This window comes from Gigantopelta aegis, chromosome 6 (assembly GCF_016097555.1).
Source record: "Gigantopelta aegis isolate Gae_Host chromosome 6, Gae_host_genome, whole genome shotgun sequence".
NCBI classification, from domain to species: Eukaryota; Metazoa; Mollusca; class Gastropoda; order Neomphalida; family Peltospiridae; genus Gigantopelta; species Gigantopelta aegis.
This window is the reverse complement of record NC_054704.1, coordinates 76,908,894-76,928,783: the sequence shown is the minus strand read 5'-3', so window position 1 is coordinate 76,928,783 and position 19,890 is coordinate 76,908,894. Positions and strand designations below refer to the sequence as shown.

The 19,890-nt window shown below is 35.2% G+C and overlaps 1 protein-coding gene and 1 long non-coding RNA gene across 2 annotated transcripts in view; one reads left to right on the top strand and one right to left on the bottom strand.

Annotated features, from left to right (window-relative positions):
• Positions 1 to 15,623, top strand: part of LOC121374124 (sodium channel and clathrin linker 1-like) — a 28,247-nt gene extending 12,624 nt beyond the window's left edge. Inside the window, exons 13-22 of the mRNA XM_041501064.1 lie at positions 93 to 282; positions 1,383 to 1,454; positions 2,540 to 2,614; positions 3,861 to 4,006; positions 6,101 to 6,293; positions 8,591 to 8,727; positions 9,319 to 9,457; positions 10,444 to 10,539; positions 12,458 to 12,555; positions 14,863 to 15,623. Of these exons, the coding sequence (XP_041356998.1) occupies positions 93 to 282; positions 1,383 to 1,454; positions 2,540 to 2,614; positions 3,861 to 4,006; positions 6,101 to 6,293; positions 8,591 to 8,727; positions 9,319 to 9,457; positions 10,444 to 10,539; positions 12,458 to 12,555; positions 14,863 to 14,998 (1,282 nt within the window). The 3' untranslated portion in view covers positions 14,999 to 15,623. The remainder of the gene's footprint in view (positions 1 to 92; positions 283 to 1,382; positions 1,455 to 2,539; positions 2,615 to 3,860; positions 4,007 to 6,100; positions 6,294 to 8,590; positions 8,728 to 9,318; positions 9,458 to 10,443; positions 10,540 to 12,457; positions 12,556 to 14,862) is intronic.
• LOC121374126 lies at positions 8,742 to 15,644 on the bottom strand. Its single transcript, XR_005958189.1, has 3 exons — positions 15,537 to 15,644; positions 14,875 to 14,987; positions 8,742 to 9,394 (listed from the first exon to the last, which is right to left on the bottom strand). It is a non-coding gene; the product is annotated as an uncharacterized LOC121374126 (long non-coding RNA).
• Positions 15,645 to 19,890: the final 4,246 nt, after the last annotated feature.

Here is a 19,890-nt window from a genome sequence, read left to right as displayed (position 1 = left end):
AGACTGCTTGTTAAACAAATCTTCCATACCTTTCATATATTGAAAAAACATTGCACAAACCTGACGTGAATATCTCTTTAAAATAATTGTAGTGTGGAGTTTGAGACCAAGGAATCGGATTATATCCAGCAAGTGCGTGATGCTGTGTCGATGGTTGAGAACGCGATTCTGGAGAAGGACCAGGCTGAGATGGAATTCCATCAGAAGGAGAAAGAGTGCGACCAGCTACAGGAAGTCATCAACAAACGCCTGAACGACATAGGCATCCATGCTCGACAAGAGGTCAGTATTGTTAGAGATCCAACATGGCTAGATGACAAGGGAGCCTTGCCCCAAGTTCAGGCAGCAAATGTTTCGTTAAAGGGACATTCCTGAGTTTGCTGCATTGTAAGATGTTCCTGACTGATAAAATATTTCTATGATTAACCTTACATATTAAATATATTTTCTTGTTTAGAATATCAGTGTCTGTATATTCAATGTGTTTTTGGTCGTCTTAATATTTGTACAAAGCCCAAACTGGATTTTGTCTTCAAATAATTTCGTACGTACGAAAAAATTATATTTTAGGAAATAAAATGAAATTTAACCTAGTACAAATACTAGAACGACCAGAAACACGTTTAATATACAACCACTAATATTTTATGCAGAAAAATTTATTTGATATGTAATTACAGTCGTTAAAAGTCTCTGTTAGTCGATAACGTCTTAAAAATTGCAGCAAACTCAGGAATGTCCCTTTAACATTTGTGAACTATTTGATTGGTTCCCAATGTGGCCATTTGGTTTACTGCTTGGTCTGGCTGAACAGCCCTGCTGTAATAGTTAAAATTAATGTATAAAACTTTGTTATTGCATAAAAATTTCCAAATGTTTTTTTTTTTTTTTTTTTGTGTTTTAACTGCAGGGAACATTTAAAAACATTTTTAATTTGATTAGTGATAATGGCTAATTAATTGATTAGCAGTTACTGTTTAATGTTTTAGAGTTGTGTAGTGATATACATAGCAAACAGTGACATGGTTCTGAACAAAATATCCCCTGAATGATTTCTATTCTCTGTTCTAAATGTTATGGGTTTCATGTTTTTTTCAGCATTTTACATACGGTACAGACAATTACTGTGGATTACTTATTACAATTGGACACAGTTTTATAATTATAAAATCCAATATATTTTAGAGGATAAAGTTTTATAGTACAAACAAAACCAGTGCATTTCTTTTCCACATTACCTGTCCTCAAACAATTTGTTTGAGGATAGGTAATGTATCTATAAAAGAGAAAACACCTCAAGTTTTCTCCAGTGTATATTGTGAGACTTGTGTAATACAGCTATTGCTTGTTAATGTTTATATAGGTTTATTGTTTAATTTCAGGTGGACAAGGTTAAAAAGCAATACAATGAGAGAATCTGCAAACTCACTGATGAAATACAGAATCTGGAAATGGTATTTGCACTTTTTACTTTCATTTTTATTAATTAAGAAATTGCCTGACGCAGTGTCTTATTTTTTCCATTGCCCTTGGTGGATCCATTCAGCAGAATTTATGAAAAGTAAGATATGTTGGCATGGCTAAGGATCTGCATTTATTAAAAATTATTAAATATACATAGCTGTTATAAAAGTTACGTTATAACAAAGAGATTAATATTTTTTCAATATCAGCCCATTTCAAAGATTGTGGTATGTGGCCTTATGTCTGTAGGAAAGTGCTTATAAAAGATATTATTAAGCAGAAATAGTCTTATTTGACTGCAGCAAGTTTTCTTTTTCACCATTAGTATTTAGACTGATTATTGCAATAACTACGTTTCACAACAAATAGCAGTGAGGTATTGTTAAACAAACATTTCATTCCATTTATTTTAATTACTGACTAGTTACATTGTTTTCTTTTATATATCTTGATATAACAAGAATTGAGCATGTAAAAAGTTTGTTAAAGTTTGTTTTGTTTAACGACATTGCTAGAGCAAATTGATTTATTAATCATTGGCTATTGGATGTTAAACATTTGGTAATTCTGACATATAGAGAGGAAACCCACCATATTTTTCCATTAGTAGCAAGGGATCTTTTATATGCACCATCTCACAGACAGGATAGCACATACCATGGCCTTTGGTATACCAGTCATGGTGCATTGGCTGGAACAAGAAATTGTCTAATAGAGGACCATTCCTGGAGTGATAGCGCATCAGATGAGCTTTGAGCATGTTCTGTACTCTTGTTGCTATTTCAGGTGAATCGATCCCCGTCGGTGGGACCATTGTGCTGTTTCTCGCTTCAGCCAGTGCACCACAACTGGTACATCAAAGGCCGTGATATGTGCTATCCTGTCTATGGGATGGTGCATATAAAAGATCCCTTGATGCTGATCAAAAAGAGTAGCCCATGAAGTGGTGACAGCGGGTTTCCTCTCTCAATATCTGTGTGGTCCTTAACCATATATCTGGTGCCATATAACAGTAAATAAAATGTGTTGAGTGCATCGTTTAATAAAACATTTCCTTTGTTATTTTTTATTTCAGTTGAATATGGAGTTGAAGTCTCAGCTGGAGAGACTGTTGCGAGACAAGAGAGCTGCTGAATCAGAACTTGAGAAGGTAAATACAGTCCTTGGTTTTTGAAAATTATAGGCGAGTGGAAAATCACACACCTCAGTATGCTAAGGCAAGTGAAAAATCACTCTCCAAAATAAATAAAATAGGCAGTGTAGCTCCAATTGGATTTTGACTGGTATGTTGTCTACAAAATTGTCTATTAAATCAGTATTTCCCAATTTGTTCAATAAAGAGAAATACCAGTTTAACGACTGCATGGAAGCCACTGCCATGTTTTTAATTTTTATTGTTTTAATAAAAGGACCTTCCTGTCGGCTAAATGAGGTATGAAAACTGCTGATTTTTGTAAACAGTGGAAATAAATATATATACCCATCTATTTTACGTGCAACGTTCGTTGAGTGTAACATGCGATGTTTTTCACACTCATCAGATTGAAATTACGTGCACTGTACGAGCGCAGTTGCACCCGCGCACCTTAAAAAGCAAGGTCTGTAAATACATTTACAAACAGTCATGATGACCATGTAGATTGAAGACAGTTTTTTCCCATTGATATTTTTCTCTCTTTCTTTTTGGATTCCATTGTTTTTCTTTCCATTTTGAGAGCTTGTTTTATTTTTCAACAATTTGTTTTTGCAAACATCTTAAAATCTTAGTCTTTATCTATCCATGTACAATAGGCGTTTGTTATTGACCATCCATGACAGGTGTTTTTCTGTTATAGACATTCATCACATTCCTTGTATGGTCCATTTGTTTTTAAAAAAATATTTTGTTCCGTACATTAACCTGTTTTCTCAACTACACAATGTATATGCATCTCACCCACCTCAGACATTTGCTAAATATTCGAAACTATTCGCAACGGCTGAGAATGCAATCACATCACATCACCAAGTGAGGTAGTGTGTGATTTGAGAACAGGAATGGGTTTATGAACACATTCTCGCCTCTTCAAAACATTTAGGAACACGTTCCATGCACCAGAATAAAGTTTTGAATACACGCTTGGTCTATATTTCTCTATGCTTATGAGGCTCTTGTCACAATAAAATCATTTTGACCATGTTGTTTTTTGGGATTCATGAATGCATACATGCAGGTATTTCTGAAAAGTGGAAAACTCAAAAACTCATTTACGTTAAGCAAAGATATGAACAGTCAAAGTCACATTTGAAAGTAATAATATTTAGGTTCATTTTACATAGACCATTTCTCTAAATTATGCAGTTAACCAACGTGACCAAATTATACCTGTTATTATTTATTTTCTTGATTGTTTTAGATTTATAAGGATACAAGTGAGGTATCCAAGTACCAAGGTGCCTACCAGGAGCTGAATCGCCGAGCCATTGATGCTGAGAGGGCAAGAGATGAAGCTGATCATAAAAATCAGATTTTACAAAACTTGATCAATAGAGTTGAAATGGAGTAAGTCACAATGATTTTTTCTGCACTTTATTATATGTATTTATAGTGATTTCCCTAGAAATTTGGCAAGGCAGGGTAGACCAAACATTTTGGGGCATTTTCACCATTTTGGGGGCACTTGTTTTTCATTACAAATACACAAAAATTAATTGAAATAAAAATTAATGTAATTTATGTGCTTCCTTTAATAAATGAATGGCAAAATATATAAAAGGCATACCTTATTAATTAGTAATACCTTTTGGGGTGTTTTATAAAGGCAATTTTAGAATTAATTACTGAAAAAAGGCTTGTTTAATCTCAGGGCAGCATGGCACTGATTAAGGCAAGATGGCGCTAGACTATTGAGGCATGGTGCCGCACCATGCTAAAACAAGCTAGGGAAAACACTAATTTAATATCCTTGTGTTCTATGTCATGGTAGGAAAATATCCATAACACATATTGTAATTTGTAAACAGTTACTATGTTTAAAAGCTCTAATGTAGTATCATATTTGAAAAGTGAAACCTCATTTTTGAGTGCAGTTTTCCTCTTGATTAGGGGACGAAACATAGCCCAGTGGTAAAGCGCTCACTTGATGCACGGTCAGTTTGGGATCGATTCCCATCAGTGGGCCCATTGGGCTATTCCTTGCTCCAGCCAGTGCATCACGACTGTACATCAAAGACTGTGGTATGTGCTATCCTGTCAATGGGATGGTGCATTTAAAAGATCCCTTGCTGCTAATCAAAAAGAGTAGCCCATGAAGTGGCAACAGCGGGTTTCCTTCCTCAATATCTGTGTGGTCCTTAACCATAAGTCTGACGCCATATAACCGTAAATAAAATTTGTTGAGTGCATCGTTAAATAAAACATTTCCTTCCTTAATATTGAAGAGAAAAATTCATAAATAAAATAAGTCCATCTTTAACTCAAAAATAAAAGACTCATTGTTTTAAAAAGTATAATGTGAATATAGAAAGTTGTTAAACAAAATTAGTCAATTTAGAAGGTTATTAATCTTGGTTCATGACATAATGGATTTAAAATTCTGGTTTAAAGATATTTGCTGAAACACTGCCTTCAGGTTTAATGAGACTATTGTAAATCAACCTGTTGTTATTATAATAAGTATTTTATTATAATTATATGCCTGTCTTTGATAGGTCATGTATTATTGTATGGTGTTGTTTGTCCATACATTCATCCATCTGTCCTGTCCCGGGTCAGGCCTCCGATCTTATTGGAGGTCGGCCTCGGGATAGGTGTGTTTTAAACCCTAGTGGTATATGAGCACAATACTAGTTACCTACCCTACTCTACTCATCCATCTGTACGTATGTACATTTGTATGTACAAAATCTTTATTTTCAGAGCATATCTTTCTTGTCAATTCATATAGGATCATCAAACCTTGCATGCAAGAACAATTTGGATAGGGGATGGGTGTGTCGTGTACAATAACTAGATCACTGTGACCTATTTTTTTACACATTAAAGGAAATCTTTGTTTGGACCATATCTTCATCAATTCATATAGGATCATCAAACCTTGCATGCAAGAACAATTTGGATAGGGGATGGGTGTGTCGTGTACAATAACTAGATCACTGTGACCTATTTTTTTACACATTAAAGGAAATCTTTGTTTGGACCATATCTTCTTTATCAATTCATATAGGATCATCAAACCTTGCATGCAAGAACAATTTGGATAGGGGATGGGTGTGTCGTGTACAATAACTAGATCACTGTGACCTATTTTTTTACACATTAAAGGAAATCTTTGTTTGGACCATATCTTCTTTATCAGTTCATATAGGATCATCAAACCTTGCATGCAAGAACAATTTGGATAGGGGATGGGTGTGTCGTGTACAATAACTAGATCACTGTGACCTATTTTTTTACACATTAAAGGAAATCTTTGTTTGGACCATATCTTCTTTATCAATTCTTATATGATCGTCAAACCTTGCATGCAAGTTCATACAATTCAGATAACACCTTCAATAATTTGCTTTTTCTATCAAATTCCTGTCAGGCCATATCATGTGACATGTACCTCACTGGTACTCTTATTCCCATTGTTGTTGTTATTATTATTTCCAGAAAGGAACAACTGGTCAGCCAACTCCAGTCTCAGTCGAGTCAAACGAAGGACAGGATTAAGACTATTGAGATGGAGTTTGAGGATCTGAATGCAGAACGGATGCAGTACTTGGATGAAACTGATAAACTCAAGACTCGGCTGCAGGACGCCACCAAGGAAAAGGAGGCTGCCAACAGAAAGTGCTTGAAAGAGGTATGGTATACAATATTTTTACATCACTGTAATGCCTCATTCCAGCCAGTGCTCCACAACTGGTGTAACAAAAGCCGTGGTATGTACTATCCTGTCTGTGGGATGGTGCATATAAAAGATCCCTTGTTGCTAATCAAAAAGAGTAGCCCATGAAGTGGTGACAGTGGGTTTCCTCTATCAATATCTGTGTGGTCCTTAACCATATGTCTGACTCCATATAATTGTAAATAAAATGTGTTCGAGTGTGTTGTTAAATAAAATAAAACATTTCCTTCCTTCATTGTAATGCCTGTCTGTTGTCTGTTTGACATTTAGTGTGTGTGTGTGTGTGTGTGTGTGTGAGATATGGATGTATGTTTGTAGGGGCATTCCATATCAAATCAAGAATTTTCCTCACCCCTTTTAATTTTTCTGAAACTTGGTATATGAGTTTATATCCATGAGTTATGGTTACTATTTAATTTTAGATCAATCTGACCTTTCATTCTAGAGATATAGTTTTGATCTGTCTGTGACACCTCACTATCTTTTAGATGTAATAACTCCTCTCCTAGAGAGATGTGATTTTGGTGTCATTTTAAAGTGTTTATACATACATATCTTTGTAGATAATGAACACACTAGTTAATGAGAAAAAAAAGAAGATTTTAAAACATGTTAAATTTGACCTTTGACCTTGACCTTGCTAAAAACCATGTAACCTCCGATTTTTAAGATATTTTTATATATTAATGCTAAATTATTTGGCAAAAAAGAGATAAATGTAAAAGTTTGAAAATGACTTCTACAATAGAAGTTATTATAACATCTGAAAGGTCATAAACTGGTCAAGGTCAGGTCAAACTGTGATGTCCTACAGTATATCTCTGTAAAGAAAAGGTCAGATTGAGCTGTAATTTTAATGGTAACATTGTGACATGAACATAGATATCACAGAAAGTTTAATCAAAATTGAAGGTGGTCATTTGTAAATTCCACCATGTTTTTGATTAATTTCATATGAAATGCCCCTGTAGTGCCCCTGAAATGCCCTGCGTGCAAGACTACTTCATCCTTCCTGCACTGCCTGTAGGATGACTACCACTCTCCCAGGACTGGTTTGACAGCATGAAGCTTGTTTGCAACCGCACTGTCCCAATCATCTTGCCAAGTCAAAAAGATATATTGGTTAATATGAAATTTAAAATCACTGTAGGGGACACCAACATGGACATGGTGCAAGTTCAAAGCAGACTTGACAGCAACATCTGCCTTTTCGTTACACTTAATGCCAACATGGCTGGGTACCCAACAAAATATAACATCTTTATTGGCAATTGATATAAAGACACACTTTCCTATCACCATTCCAACTAAGGGGTGCTCCAATTTCATGTACAGTAAAGCTTGGAGACATGAAAGTGAGTCTGTAAAAATAATATATTTGGATGCAAATGAATCCTTAATCTGTTCCAGGGATTTAATGATTGCCCAAATTTCAGCAGTAAAGATTGATGCTGAATCGGGCAATCTCGTGGGAATTATTGCGTCTGATGAAAAAACTGTAGCAGAAGCCACAGAATTCCCATCACGTGATCAGTCTGTGTAAACAGGAATTTAATCACAGTACCTCTCTTGGATTTCCATGAAATGTTGTTTATCAATAACCGAAACTGTGCGATCTTTCTTTAGATGCACAGGATTGAATACAATTTTTGGTGGTTTGATACACCAAGGTGGCAAAATAAAATATGATGGCGTTTCCAAAATGTTGGTTAAATCAATGTTGAAAACTGATAAAAACTGCTTAATGCTTCATATATTTGTTATCAAACTCTGCATTATGTGCAGGATGTTTTGGCATTGATTTAATCTTTGTAACTTACTGCAGAGAAAGCTTTGCACATCTAGCACCCAAACTAGGTTCGTGTGCATTGACGTACAAGCTCTCCACTGGAACACAAGAAAGTGTTATGCTTTATTTATTAAGAGCACATATTATGCATGTCTGTCGAAAATAATTTTGAACAATAGGGTAGGACCTTACTGTAAATAATAATAATAATAATAATTATACTAGCTATAGGCTGAGAGTTACTTACAGTGGAAGATGCATACTCTTTTGTTAAGCATTTGAATCGTAGCCCTGTTTAGTTGCTATTCTATTCTCATTGTAAAACTAGTGTGAGAAAAAGTGGTGGAGTCACTCAATTGCACCCATATGTGTAAAAACAAAGACATTTTCTTTTTCTGTAGTATTTGAAATGTTGTGTTTTCACAGGATTTTTAAAATTAATTTTGTTTTGTTTGTTCTTCAGAGTGCAACTAAAGAACAAGACATCATGAGTCGAGTGCGCGAGTTTGAAGTAAAGCTTCAGGCTACGGAAGACACAAATCGACAAGCAATGCTGAACATCAGAAGACTGCTCAGTGCTCAGCAGAGAATGAGTGCTCGGTGATTACTTTCTTTAATTACAGAGAACATTTTATTTCTAAAATTGTGATTAATGACAGTTGGTGATCAGTTAAAAATTAAGTAGTAACTAGTATTTAATGCTTTAGAAATGTGAAAAATTATAATGGAAAAGTAGTATTAAAAAATTCTTGCTGCTAATATATAAAGAGGAATCTTTGTTGGGGCAAGCCTCGTCCCGGGTCGAAATTTTCACCACCTCGGGTGTACTTTTTCTATCCCACATGACCAAATATGATGGAGTCTTATAGTCTTATCTGAACCAGTGCCCCAAATTTGGTGTATCAAAAGCCATGGTATTGGCTGTCTTGTCTACATCTACTTCTGTTTAGCAGCCAATTGTCTTAAAAGGCCACCTATTTAATATCCCAGATCATCTAATTTAGTAGGCTATAAACACAGCTGTATTAAGCAACCACCTGGCTTATATTAAACTGAAATGTTTTTCTTCCTTTGGTGGCTGTTTAAAACAGCTTTGACTATGCTGTATAAAAATTACTAGCTTCACAGATATAATGAAAACATGTATGATTTTCACTGATTTAAAATAAATCCCTCATATGCTGTTTGTAGGTGGAAAGAAGAGTGCCACTCTATTACACTGAAGTTTGAGGTCACGGTTAATGACCTGAGGTCAGAGGTCAGTCAGCTGAAAAAGAGAAATGGTGAATTATATGCTCTTCTCAAAGAAAGTCGGGAAAAAACTGCTGAAGTAAGTGTTTTGAGAAATAAATAAAATATATGTTTGCTACAAAATTTAATTGGAAAAAAAATGGACCATAGAATATTCATGGTTGGACATGTCAAAACAGATATGTATGAACAATTTTCCCAGACGATCCTTTTTTGAAAGTTAGGAAAAGAAATTATAATTAACTTCTGCATGCGATCAATTGCTACCATAAAATAAATATAATATGCACAGGTGTGTTTCAAAATACAGTTGGTACCATAAAATAAACATAATAGTGTGTTTCCAAGCCCTGTTTTCAATGGATAAAGTGATTGTATTCGTTTGCATTTGTCTTGCTGGAGTACAACATGACATTGTGTGTATGCATGTTTAAGAGGTTATAAAGGGCATGCTTTAGTTTTTAGATAGAAGTAACATGAGAACTAACTTTGCCAGTCTCAGACAGTGCCATAACATTTTGTAAATGTTTAATTTATTATCTCCACGTGGAGTCTGTGACAATGTTTATAAAATACTTGTATTTATGGAACCATTTCAGTATTTCATCTTTTGATATGAAAGATATTTAATTGATCAAAAACGACAACAAAAGCCCACATTTTACCATTGGGCTATTTTTTGCTCCAGTCAGTGCACCACGACTGGTACATCAAAAGCCGTGGCACGTGCTATCCTGTGCTATGGGATGGTGCATATAAAAGATCCCTTGCTGCTAATTGAAAAGAGTAGCCCATGAAGTGGCAACAGCTGGTTTCCTCCCTCAATATCTGTGTGGCCATATAACCGTAAATAAAATATGTTGAGTGCGTCATTAAATAAACCATTTCCTTCCTTCCTACATTTTTTTTCATGCCTTTGAAAAAACCCATGAAAATCCCCCACATCTGTCCTTTTTAACTTTGTGATAAATATTTTTATTTTGTCAATTTTTTTTTTTCTTCTAAGGATTGATGATAAAAAAATTCACATATATTTTCATATGAAAAAACAATGGGTTTTTGTAGGCTGAACGACTAATGTCCGAATATGCTAGCAATATTCGTAGAATGGAGAGCAGAGTATTGGAATCACAGCAGCATGCCCATGACTCACGTCGAAAGGTACTAGTTTTATCTGACAAATGTTTTGTGTAAGTTGTTGATGAATGACTTGCGTCGAAAGGTACAAGTTTTATCTGACAAATGTTGTGTGTAAATTGTTGATGAATGACTCACGTCGAAAGGTACAAGTTGTATCTGACAAATGTTTTGTGTAAGTTGTTGATGAATGACTTGCGTCGAAAGGTACAAGTTTTATCTGACAAATGTTTTGTGTAAGTTGTTGATGAATGACTCGCGGGGAAAGGTACAAGTTTTATCTCACAAATGTTGTGTGTAAATTGTTGATGAATGACTTGCGTCGAAAGGTACAAGTTTTATCTGTCAAATGTTGTGTGTAAATTGTTGATGAATGACTCACGTCGAAAGGTACAAGTTTTATCTGTCAAATATTTTTTGTAAATTGTTGATGAATGACTTGTGTGTCGAAAGGTACAAGTTTTATGTGGCAAATATTGTGTGTAAATTGTTGATAGGTACAATTTTATCTGCGAAATGTTGTGTGTAAATTACTGTTAGAGCTGTTTATGATCAATGATATCAAACATTACTTATATTGTATTGCTTAGATTATCCATTTCCGTATAACCGAAGTGTTTCTGGTCTGCATTTTTCATATTTTTAAAAACGCACGTGTATCTGAGAAGTAACGGTTATGTAGTCGCATGTTAGTCTATTTTTTAAGGGCATTTCAATGTCACAGACTCGTGTTTCACTCTGTTGTATCCAAATTTGTTACAGGTTTGTAAACTAACCAAACTTAGTGTCCATTTTTATGGGTTAAAACTAGGATCTAGGTGAAAAATATGCCTTAGTGTTTGAAAACTAGTGTCTGCCCCTTTAAAGGTAGCAGTGTAATTTACCGTAGTTGTTAACAATGTGGTTCAGACTTTAGGCCCAATATTTGTTACATTTATTCATAAGGAATATAATTATAGCTTCCATTTTGTTTCTGGATTACATTTTATCGATTGGTCGAGATTTTCGAGAAATGCTGTGCGTAAAGCTTGTTGGTCAAGATTTCGAGATTTCGAGAAATGCTGTGCGTAAAGCTTGGTGGTCGAGATTTCGAGAAATCAGTGCGTAAAGCTTGATTGTCGAGATTTCGAGAAATGCTGTGCGTAAAGCTTGGTGGTTGAGATTTCGAGAAATGCTGTGCGTAAAGCTTGGTGGTCGAGATTTCGAGAAATGCTGTGCATAAAGCTTGGTGGTCGAGATTTTGAGAAATGCTGTGCGTAAAGCTTGTTGGTCGAGATTTTGAGAAATGCTGTGCGTAAAGCTTGTTGGTTGTGATTTCAAGAAACGCTGTGTGTAAAGCTTGTTGGTTGAGATTTCGAGAAATGCTGTGCATAAAGCTTGGTGGTCGAGATTTTGAGAAATGCTGTGCGTAAAGCTTGGTGGTGGTGATTTTGAGAAATGCTGTGCGTAAAGCTTGTTGGTTGTGATTTCAAGAAACGCTGTGTGTAAAGCTTGTTGGTTGAGATTTCAAGAAATGCTGTGCCTAAAGCTTGTTGGTTGTGATTTTGAAAAATGCTGTGTGTAAAGCTTGTTGGTTGAGATTTCAAGAAATGCTGTGCATAAAGCTTGTTGGTTAAGACTAGTTCAAGAAGAGTAACTTTTAGCTCCCCTTAACATGTGAATTTTTATGACATCAATGTGCTAATATCTAAAATAGCCCCACATAATCTAAGTCAGGGCAGAAACTAATCTAGGGCTAACTCTGGCATTCGTCAGTTGCAAATTTTAAAATCAGTTGGCGAATTTTATTATAATAATTGATATTTTATTGAAAATAACTGAATTTTTGCCATTTTTAAAAGATCAATTGCAAACATGTTTGGCCGATTCAGAGCTAGCCCTGTTATGTAATTACTCCCCTGCATTGTGACAGTAAGGTCTGAATATTTAATAATAATTTCAGCTTGCCCGCCATCTAGAAAGAGAAAGACTGATGTCCTGTGAGAAGGAGAGTCTGTTACAGGAACTAGGTCAGAGTCGCCGGGACTTTCAAAGCAGCAGGTAGGCTTGGGGTTTGCCTTCATGTATAAATGACATGTTTCTTCATGCTCAATTTCCATTATTGTAATTTTGCCTGCTAGTTTTTCGATCTAATACATATGCACACAATACCTTTTCTATATACGCATTTCTGTGTGCTGGCATTTAGCATGCTGGGGAAAAATGTTTTTCATGCACTGTTATCATAATGTGAAGTATTTACTAGCAGCTTAAAGATACACTTTATTTAGATGATGTCAAATTTTGTATTGTAATTCACTTGCGAAAGCGCAGATATAGAAATGCAGATTTCTGCACACAGTAAATGGTGTTAATGGAAAGCAGGTCTAACCCATGTTTTGAAAAAAATAGAATATGGATTGACCAGTTGAGAAGAATCTAGATTTGGAATGACACCAACCAAAATACATCTGGCAAACCTGAACATATTGGACACCCAATTCTCATTGAATTTTGACCAGTTGAGAAGAATCTAGATTTGGAATGACACCAACCAAAATACATCTGGCAAACCTGAACATATTGGACACCCAATTCTCATTGAATTTTGACCAGTTGAGAAGAATCTAGATTTGGAATGACACCAACCAAAATACATCTGGCAAACCTGAACATATTGGACACCCAATTCTCATTGAATTTTGACCAGTTGAGAAGAATCTAGATTTGGAATGACACCAACCAAAATACATCTGGCAAACCTGAACATATTGGACACCCAATTCTCATTGAATTTTGACCAGTTGAGAAGAATCTAGATTTGGAATGATACCAACCAAAATACATCTGGCAAACCTGAACATATTGGACACCCAATTCTCATTGAATTTTGACCAGTTGAGAAGAATCTAGATTTGGAATGACACCAACCAAAATACATCTGGCAAACCTGAACATATTGGACACCCAATCTCATTGAATTTTGACCAGTTGAGAAGAATCTAGATTTGGAATGACACCAACCAAAATACATCTGGCAAACCTGAACATATTGGACACCCAATTCTCATTGAATTTTGACCAGTTGAGAAGAATCTAGATTTGGAATGACACCAACCAAAATACATCTGGCAAACCTGAACATATTGGACACCCAATTCTCATTGAATTTTGACCAGTTGAGAAGAATCTAGATTTGGAATGACACCAACCAAAATACATCTGGCAAACCTGAACATATTGGACACCCAATTCTCATTGAATTTTGACCAGTTGAGAAGAATCTAGATTTGGAATGACACCAACCAAAATACATCTGGCAAACCTGAACATATTGGACACCCAATTCTCATTGAATTTTGACCAGTTGAGAAGAATCTAGATTTGGAATGACACCAACCAAAATACATCTGGCAAACCTGAACATATTGGACACCCAATTCTCATTGAATTTTGACCAGTTGAGAAGAATCTAGATTTGGAATGACACCAACCAAAATACATCTGGCAAACCTGAACATATTGGACACCCAATTCTCATTGAATTTTGACCAGTTGAGAAGAATCTAGATTTGGAATGACACCAACCAAAATACATCTGGCAAACCTGAACATATTGGACACCCAATTCTCATTGAATTTTGACCAGTTGAGAAGAATCTAGATTTGGAATGACACCAACCAAAATACATCTGGCAAACCTGAACATATTGGACACCCAATTCTCATTGAATTTTGACCAGTTGAGAAGAATCTAGATTTGGAATGACACCAACCAAAATACATCTGGCAAACCTGAACATATTGGACACCCAATTCTCATTGAATTTTGACCAGTTGAGAAGAATCTAGATTTGGAATGACACCAACCAAAATACATCTGGCAAACCTGAACATATTGGACACCCAATTCTCATTGAATTTTGACCAGTTGAGAAGAATCTAGATTTGGAATGACACCAACCAAAATACATCTGACAAACCTGAACATATTGGACACCCAATTCTCATTGAATTTTGACCAGTTGAGAAGAATCTAGATTTGGAATGACACCAACCAAAATACATCTGACAAACCTGAACATATTGGACACCCAATTCTCATTGAATTATGACTCCTAATCTACTGAATATGAATTTGGAATTTTAAGTGTCACGCTGATGCTGACAGATATGTGATAATCTCACTATCTGTTTATTCATTTAAATATCTCTAAAATCAGATTTGAGGCACATTTTGTGGTTGAACCATTAACAAGAAATCAGGCCTAAATATATATATTGTTATGAATGAATTCTATTATTTGACCTATTGAGGAATATATGTATTTTTATTATTCAGTGAAACTATTTTTATTTCAACATTAGAATTCTACGCACCTCTGGACATCAAGCTACTGCCGGACAGTTGAGGGACAGCCAGAGAGTGACCGAACTGACCAATGGTCACACTACCAGTTTTCCTGGAGGCCTTGAAGTTGATGACTTACAGTCTGAAAGATGATATTTAATGAGTCTAATCATGAATGTGTACTGACATCTATTAACAAGTACAGTACATCTCTATGGGGCTGTGTTGAGCATAATTTGAAGGGGGTGGGGGGAATTGGGGCACAGTCATATTTATAGGCTATTAAAGAAGCTTCCATTTTATGTCCCGAGTGAAATAATTTTCAATTGTCACAAGCTTTAGGGAGTGACAATGAAAATTATTTCATGAGGGACATAAACATGATATGAAATGGTAGGGAGTTTAATATCCTATTTATTAACCATAAATGATCTTAATTTGTATCACTCAACTCGTTTGGTTGACGTTCCTGTAAGGTTGTTGTGTGCCAATCGATGATGTAACTGTGTGACGTCAAAGTGTTACATGTATGTCCCACTTGGTGTTCTAGTGGGACGTAACACTTTGATATGTACCAAGATATTTTTAACCATATGGGTAATAAAGTGGGTTCTCCAGCTAGATATCATAAAAAAAAGTTCCTTCTAAACTACAAGGGCAATTTTTCATGTCTAATCTGGCTGTTGCATACCTCTCCTGCATCCTCTTCCCTGGGGCTGTGCTTCTACAACTTTAGAGCAGTCTTACATCTTTAATAATGTCACACACATGCACTTTTTATGCATCGTCATGATGTTAAAGTCTCAAGATGTTATCATAGACTCGAGTCTTAGACTCCAAAAGTTTTGTAACACAGGGCCTGATCTACTACCACACTCAGGTTAAATGTACCATGACATCCGTCCATTGAATTATACAGGTGATGCTGTTACAGATTTTCTGATGGGGGTTTCGTTTCATGTACAGTGTTTATTAGTAGGCTGATGGGTGTAGCCTAACTACTGCATACTTTCCATGCATAACACTATACACTTGACTGCGGCACTCAACCAATATAACTGCTTATTTTTCTCAAACAACATTCTACTTTCAATGGTGAAGATTCTAGGCCCTTATGAACCATATCTGGAGTGAGGGTGCACAATCTCTAGTGAGTGTGTCACAGCCTCTTAGTGGGGGAGCACAAGCCATATTTTTATCTTTATTTATATAGCGTAGGACAAAAAATATACATTTTTGTCTTGGGGAGGGGGGGGGGGGGGGGCTGTGTCCCCTGCCCCCATCGGTTTCTACGGGTCTGCATCCTGTTCATGAAATCATTGTAACTATACTAAGACAAAAAACGTTGAGCAATTTGCTAAATTTGCTTAAATGAAAGAAAATGTCTGACTTTAAAGTGAAATCAGACACTGGATTTAATTGATACATCATTTGTCAGTATATGTAACTAGAGATTTTCAGTACAAAATGAAATATGTGACTTGAGATATCACTGAATGTAGCTTACTTTTAAAGTACAAAAAGTTTGTTTTGTTTAACGACACCACTAAAGCACATTGATTTATTAATCATTGGCTACTGGATTGTTAAACATTTGGTAATTTTAACATATAGTCTTAAAGAGGAAACCCACTACATTTTTCTATTAGTGGCAAGGGATCTTTTATATGCACCATCCCACAAACAGGATAGCACATACCACAGCCTTTGAATTACCAGTCTTGGTGCACCGGCTAGAGCAAGACCTTTTTTTAAAGTACAAAACAGCAGTACCAAATTGCTAAACATTTTTGTGTTGGTATACAATTGATTGTACGGGCAGGTCGTAACCTAGTGGTAAAGTGCTCGCTTGGTGTGTGGTTGGTCTAGGATCGATCCCTGTTGGTGAACCCATTGGTCTATTTCTTGTTATAGCCAGTGCACCACAACTGGTATATCAAAGGTCATGGTATGTGCTATCCTATCTGTGGGATGGTGCATATAAAAGATCCTTAGATACTAATAACAAAATGTAGCGTGCTTCCTCTTAAAGACTATATGTCAAAATCACAAAATGGTTGACATCCAATAGCCGATGATTAAAAGATCAGTATACTCTAGTGGTGTAGTTAAACAAAACAAACTTTAACAATTGATTGTATTGGTTATAGTTGACCGTACAGTTCAAGATCTACAACTGTTTTATGTTACTGTTGTACAATAAAAATCATTTTCTATCAGTTACACTATTATGTGTTAAAATGTATAATATTACCTGATACACATATTAAAGATTTTAGAACTTCTTTGATCACATTTATTTTTATTTTTATGAAAGACAGTCTTCATTTAAGCATACTGCATTTGAAAATGAAAGTTACAGTTTGCTTTGTTTAGCAGCATCACTAGATCACATTGATTTATTCATCATTGGTTACTGGATGTCAAATATATGATAATTCTGACACTGTTAGAGGAAAACCGTTACATTTTCACATTAGCAGCAATGGACCTTTTATATGCACTTTCCCACAGACAGGACAGCACATACAGCGATTTTCATATACTAGTTTTGTTTATAAAATCTAAACTTTATCAAATTACTTTATAGGTTTTTAAAAATATTTATACATGTTTGTGACTGTCGGTTGCTTCAGACCTATGGTTAATCAAAGCTGAAGTGTGAAACAGGTTGTAAGTCAGACAAAATTCAATGATTGCAGTAGCAGACACAATTGCTGTTGTATTTAATGTGTAAGTATTTTGCAGTTAATTAAATTGCTGTTATAATTGCCCTTTATGGAACATTATCGAGAAATGTGCATTAATATTCTTTATGCTTTTTCACTGAGAAAATATAAAATTTTAATATGAACAAACAACATTTTAAAAACAGCAAATTTGCATATTTACAGAATAAATATTTATTGATGTGGTATGTTCAAATAAAGATGAATACAAATGAACATAAATACACACGAGAGAGACACACACACAGTCACACACACACACACACTCGGACATAAACACAGACACACACACACACACACTCGGACATAAACACAGACACACACACGTGCTACTTTGCATTCACATCTGCTCAGTAGAATGGAACATGGACTATCAATACAAACTGTTAATTTACATTCACACCGACTAAGAGAAAGAGTGCTGCAGCCTAAAGTGGTGCTGTTAATTTACATGCACACCGACTAAGAGAAAGAGTGCTGCAGCCTAAAGTGGTGCTGTTAATTTACATTCACACTGACTAAGAGAAAGAGTGCTGCAGCCTAAAGTGGTGTTGTTTTTCATTCCCCATCTTATGATCTATAGTCCTTCCAATCCTCCATGAACATTGTTTTTTATAAATAATTTCATTTTAATTTGCCATAAGAAGAAAAGTGGTTTTGAAAAAAACAAAAAAACCAACAACCTCACCACTATTTTTGTGTGCAATTTAAAAAGCAATCGACTTAGAAATAAAGTTGTGGTGCATACCACAGTAAGAAAACGTTCTCTGATGGAAAGGACTATAAGCGTAGTACTTTAGAATGGAATTTTGACATGATTAGTTGTTTCCGTCCATTTTAGTACAGTGTTCTAGCTAGGATTTTGATGGGACAGGGCGCTAATATAATTGTAGGGCATTTTTTAACGCAAAAATCTTATTTTTGATGCAAGTACTGGATATGATCGAATTTTTTACATTCATAAATATCATATATGTAGAAATATCTATGCTGGTTTTAATTTACAAAACGTTTTTGGAGGGAGGGGAACAATTGATTTCTAAACCCAAATATATTATTCTTAAATTTGGATGCTTGATAAACAGTACATTCATCGCCGTATGCAGTATTATTGTACTAATGCACTAAATATAGACGCTATTAAAAAAAATCTCGTTCCAGCCAGTGCAACACGACTGGTATGTGTCGTGGTATGTGCTATCCTGTCTGTGGGATGGTGTATATAAATGATCCTTTGCTACTAAAGGAAAAAAGTAGCGGGTTTTTCTCTAAGACTATATTTCAAAATTACCAAATGTTTGACATCCAATAGCCGATTATTAATAAATCAATATGCTCTAGTGGTGTCGTTAAAAAAAATCAAACTTTAACTATTAAAATGTTTTACAAAAGGTTGGATCAACTAAAAAATCCTATTCTTTTTTCTATTATATATAGTATTTATACCATTTAATATAATGCCCAAATGTAATTTAAAATAAATAAATGAAATAATTAAAAGAAATCAAGAATTGAAAAAAAGAGAACGATTAGAAAGAAATAAAAAAATAAAAATAATAAAAGAACAAATTAAAAAATTGATATAAGGATATATTTGTAACAAGTTGCTCAATGCATTTAAAAATGGCTATTATTGCATGTCACGGTCTAAATAGATTTCATTAAGTAGCTTTTGCAGACATGCTTTTAACAAAACACAGTTATGCCTACATAGACCAAATAACCAGTGTTGCTAGTTTACTCTGTGCCATATTATAAAGATGCAATCAATGTGTCATTGATAAGGACTAGGCCTACTGATATCCGTTAAAACTATATGTATCCAGGGCCGTACCCTGACCAAAATCCATGGGGGGGCACTAAATTTTATAAATAATTTTTAACATACTATAAAGATTAAACATTTCTATGCTATTACTGGAGATATATATATAAAAAAAAAGAAAAAAGGACAAGATTCTCAGGGGGGCAGCTGCCCCCCCCCCCCCCCCCCCGGAGGGTACGGCCCTGGTATCTTGGTCTGGGTATTTGCAAAGGCAAAAATTACTTTAAAAAATTTACGTTCTGTCGAAGTTTATCATGATGGTCTACTTTCAACTAGGTGTTTGCTAGGTGGTGTGTGGTTATGTGCGTGACGGAGTGAGAATTACTTCGCATTCAAGCTTTGTAAGACTGCCTGTCCGCTCGTCTGCAGTCATATCGACTAACAATAGAAAAGAAAAGAAAAACATGCCACGTTACTGCTATCGGCTTTCACAACTGTGGCCAAACAATGTATTGTCAAACGTTTTTTAGTTGGGAATTCAGACTCGTAAC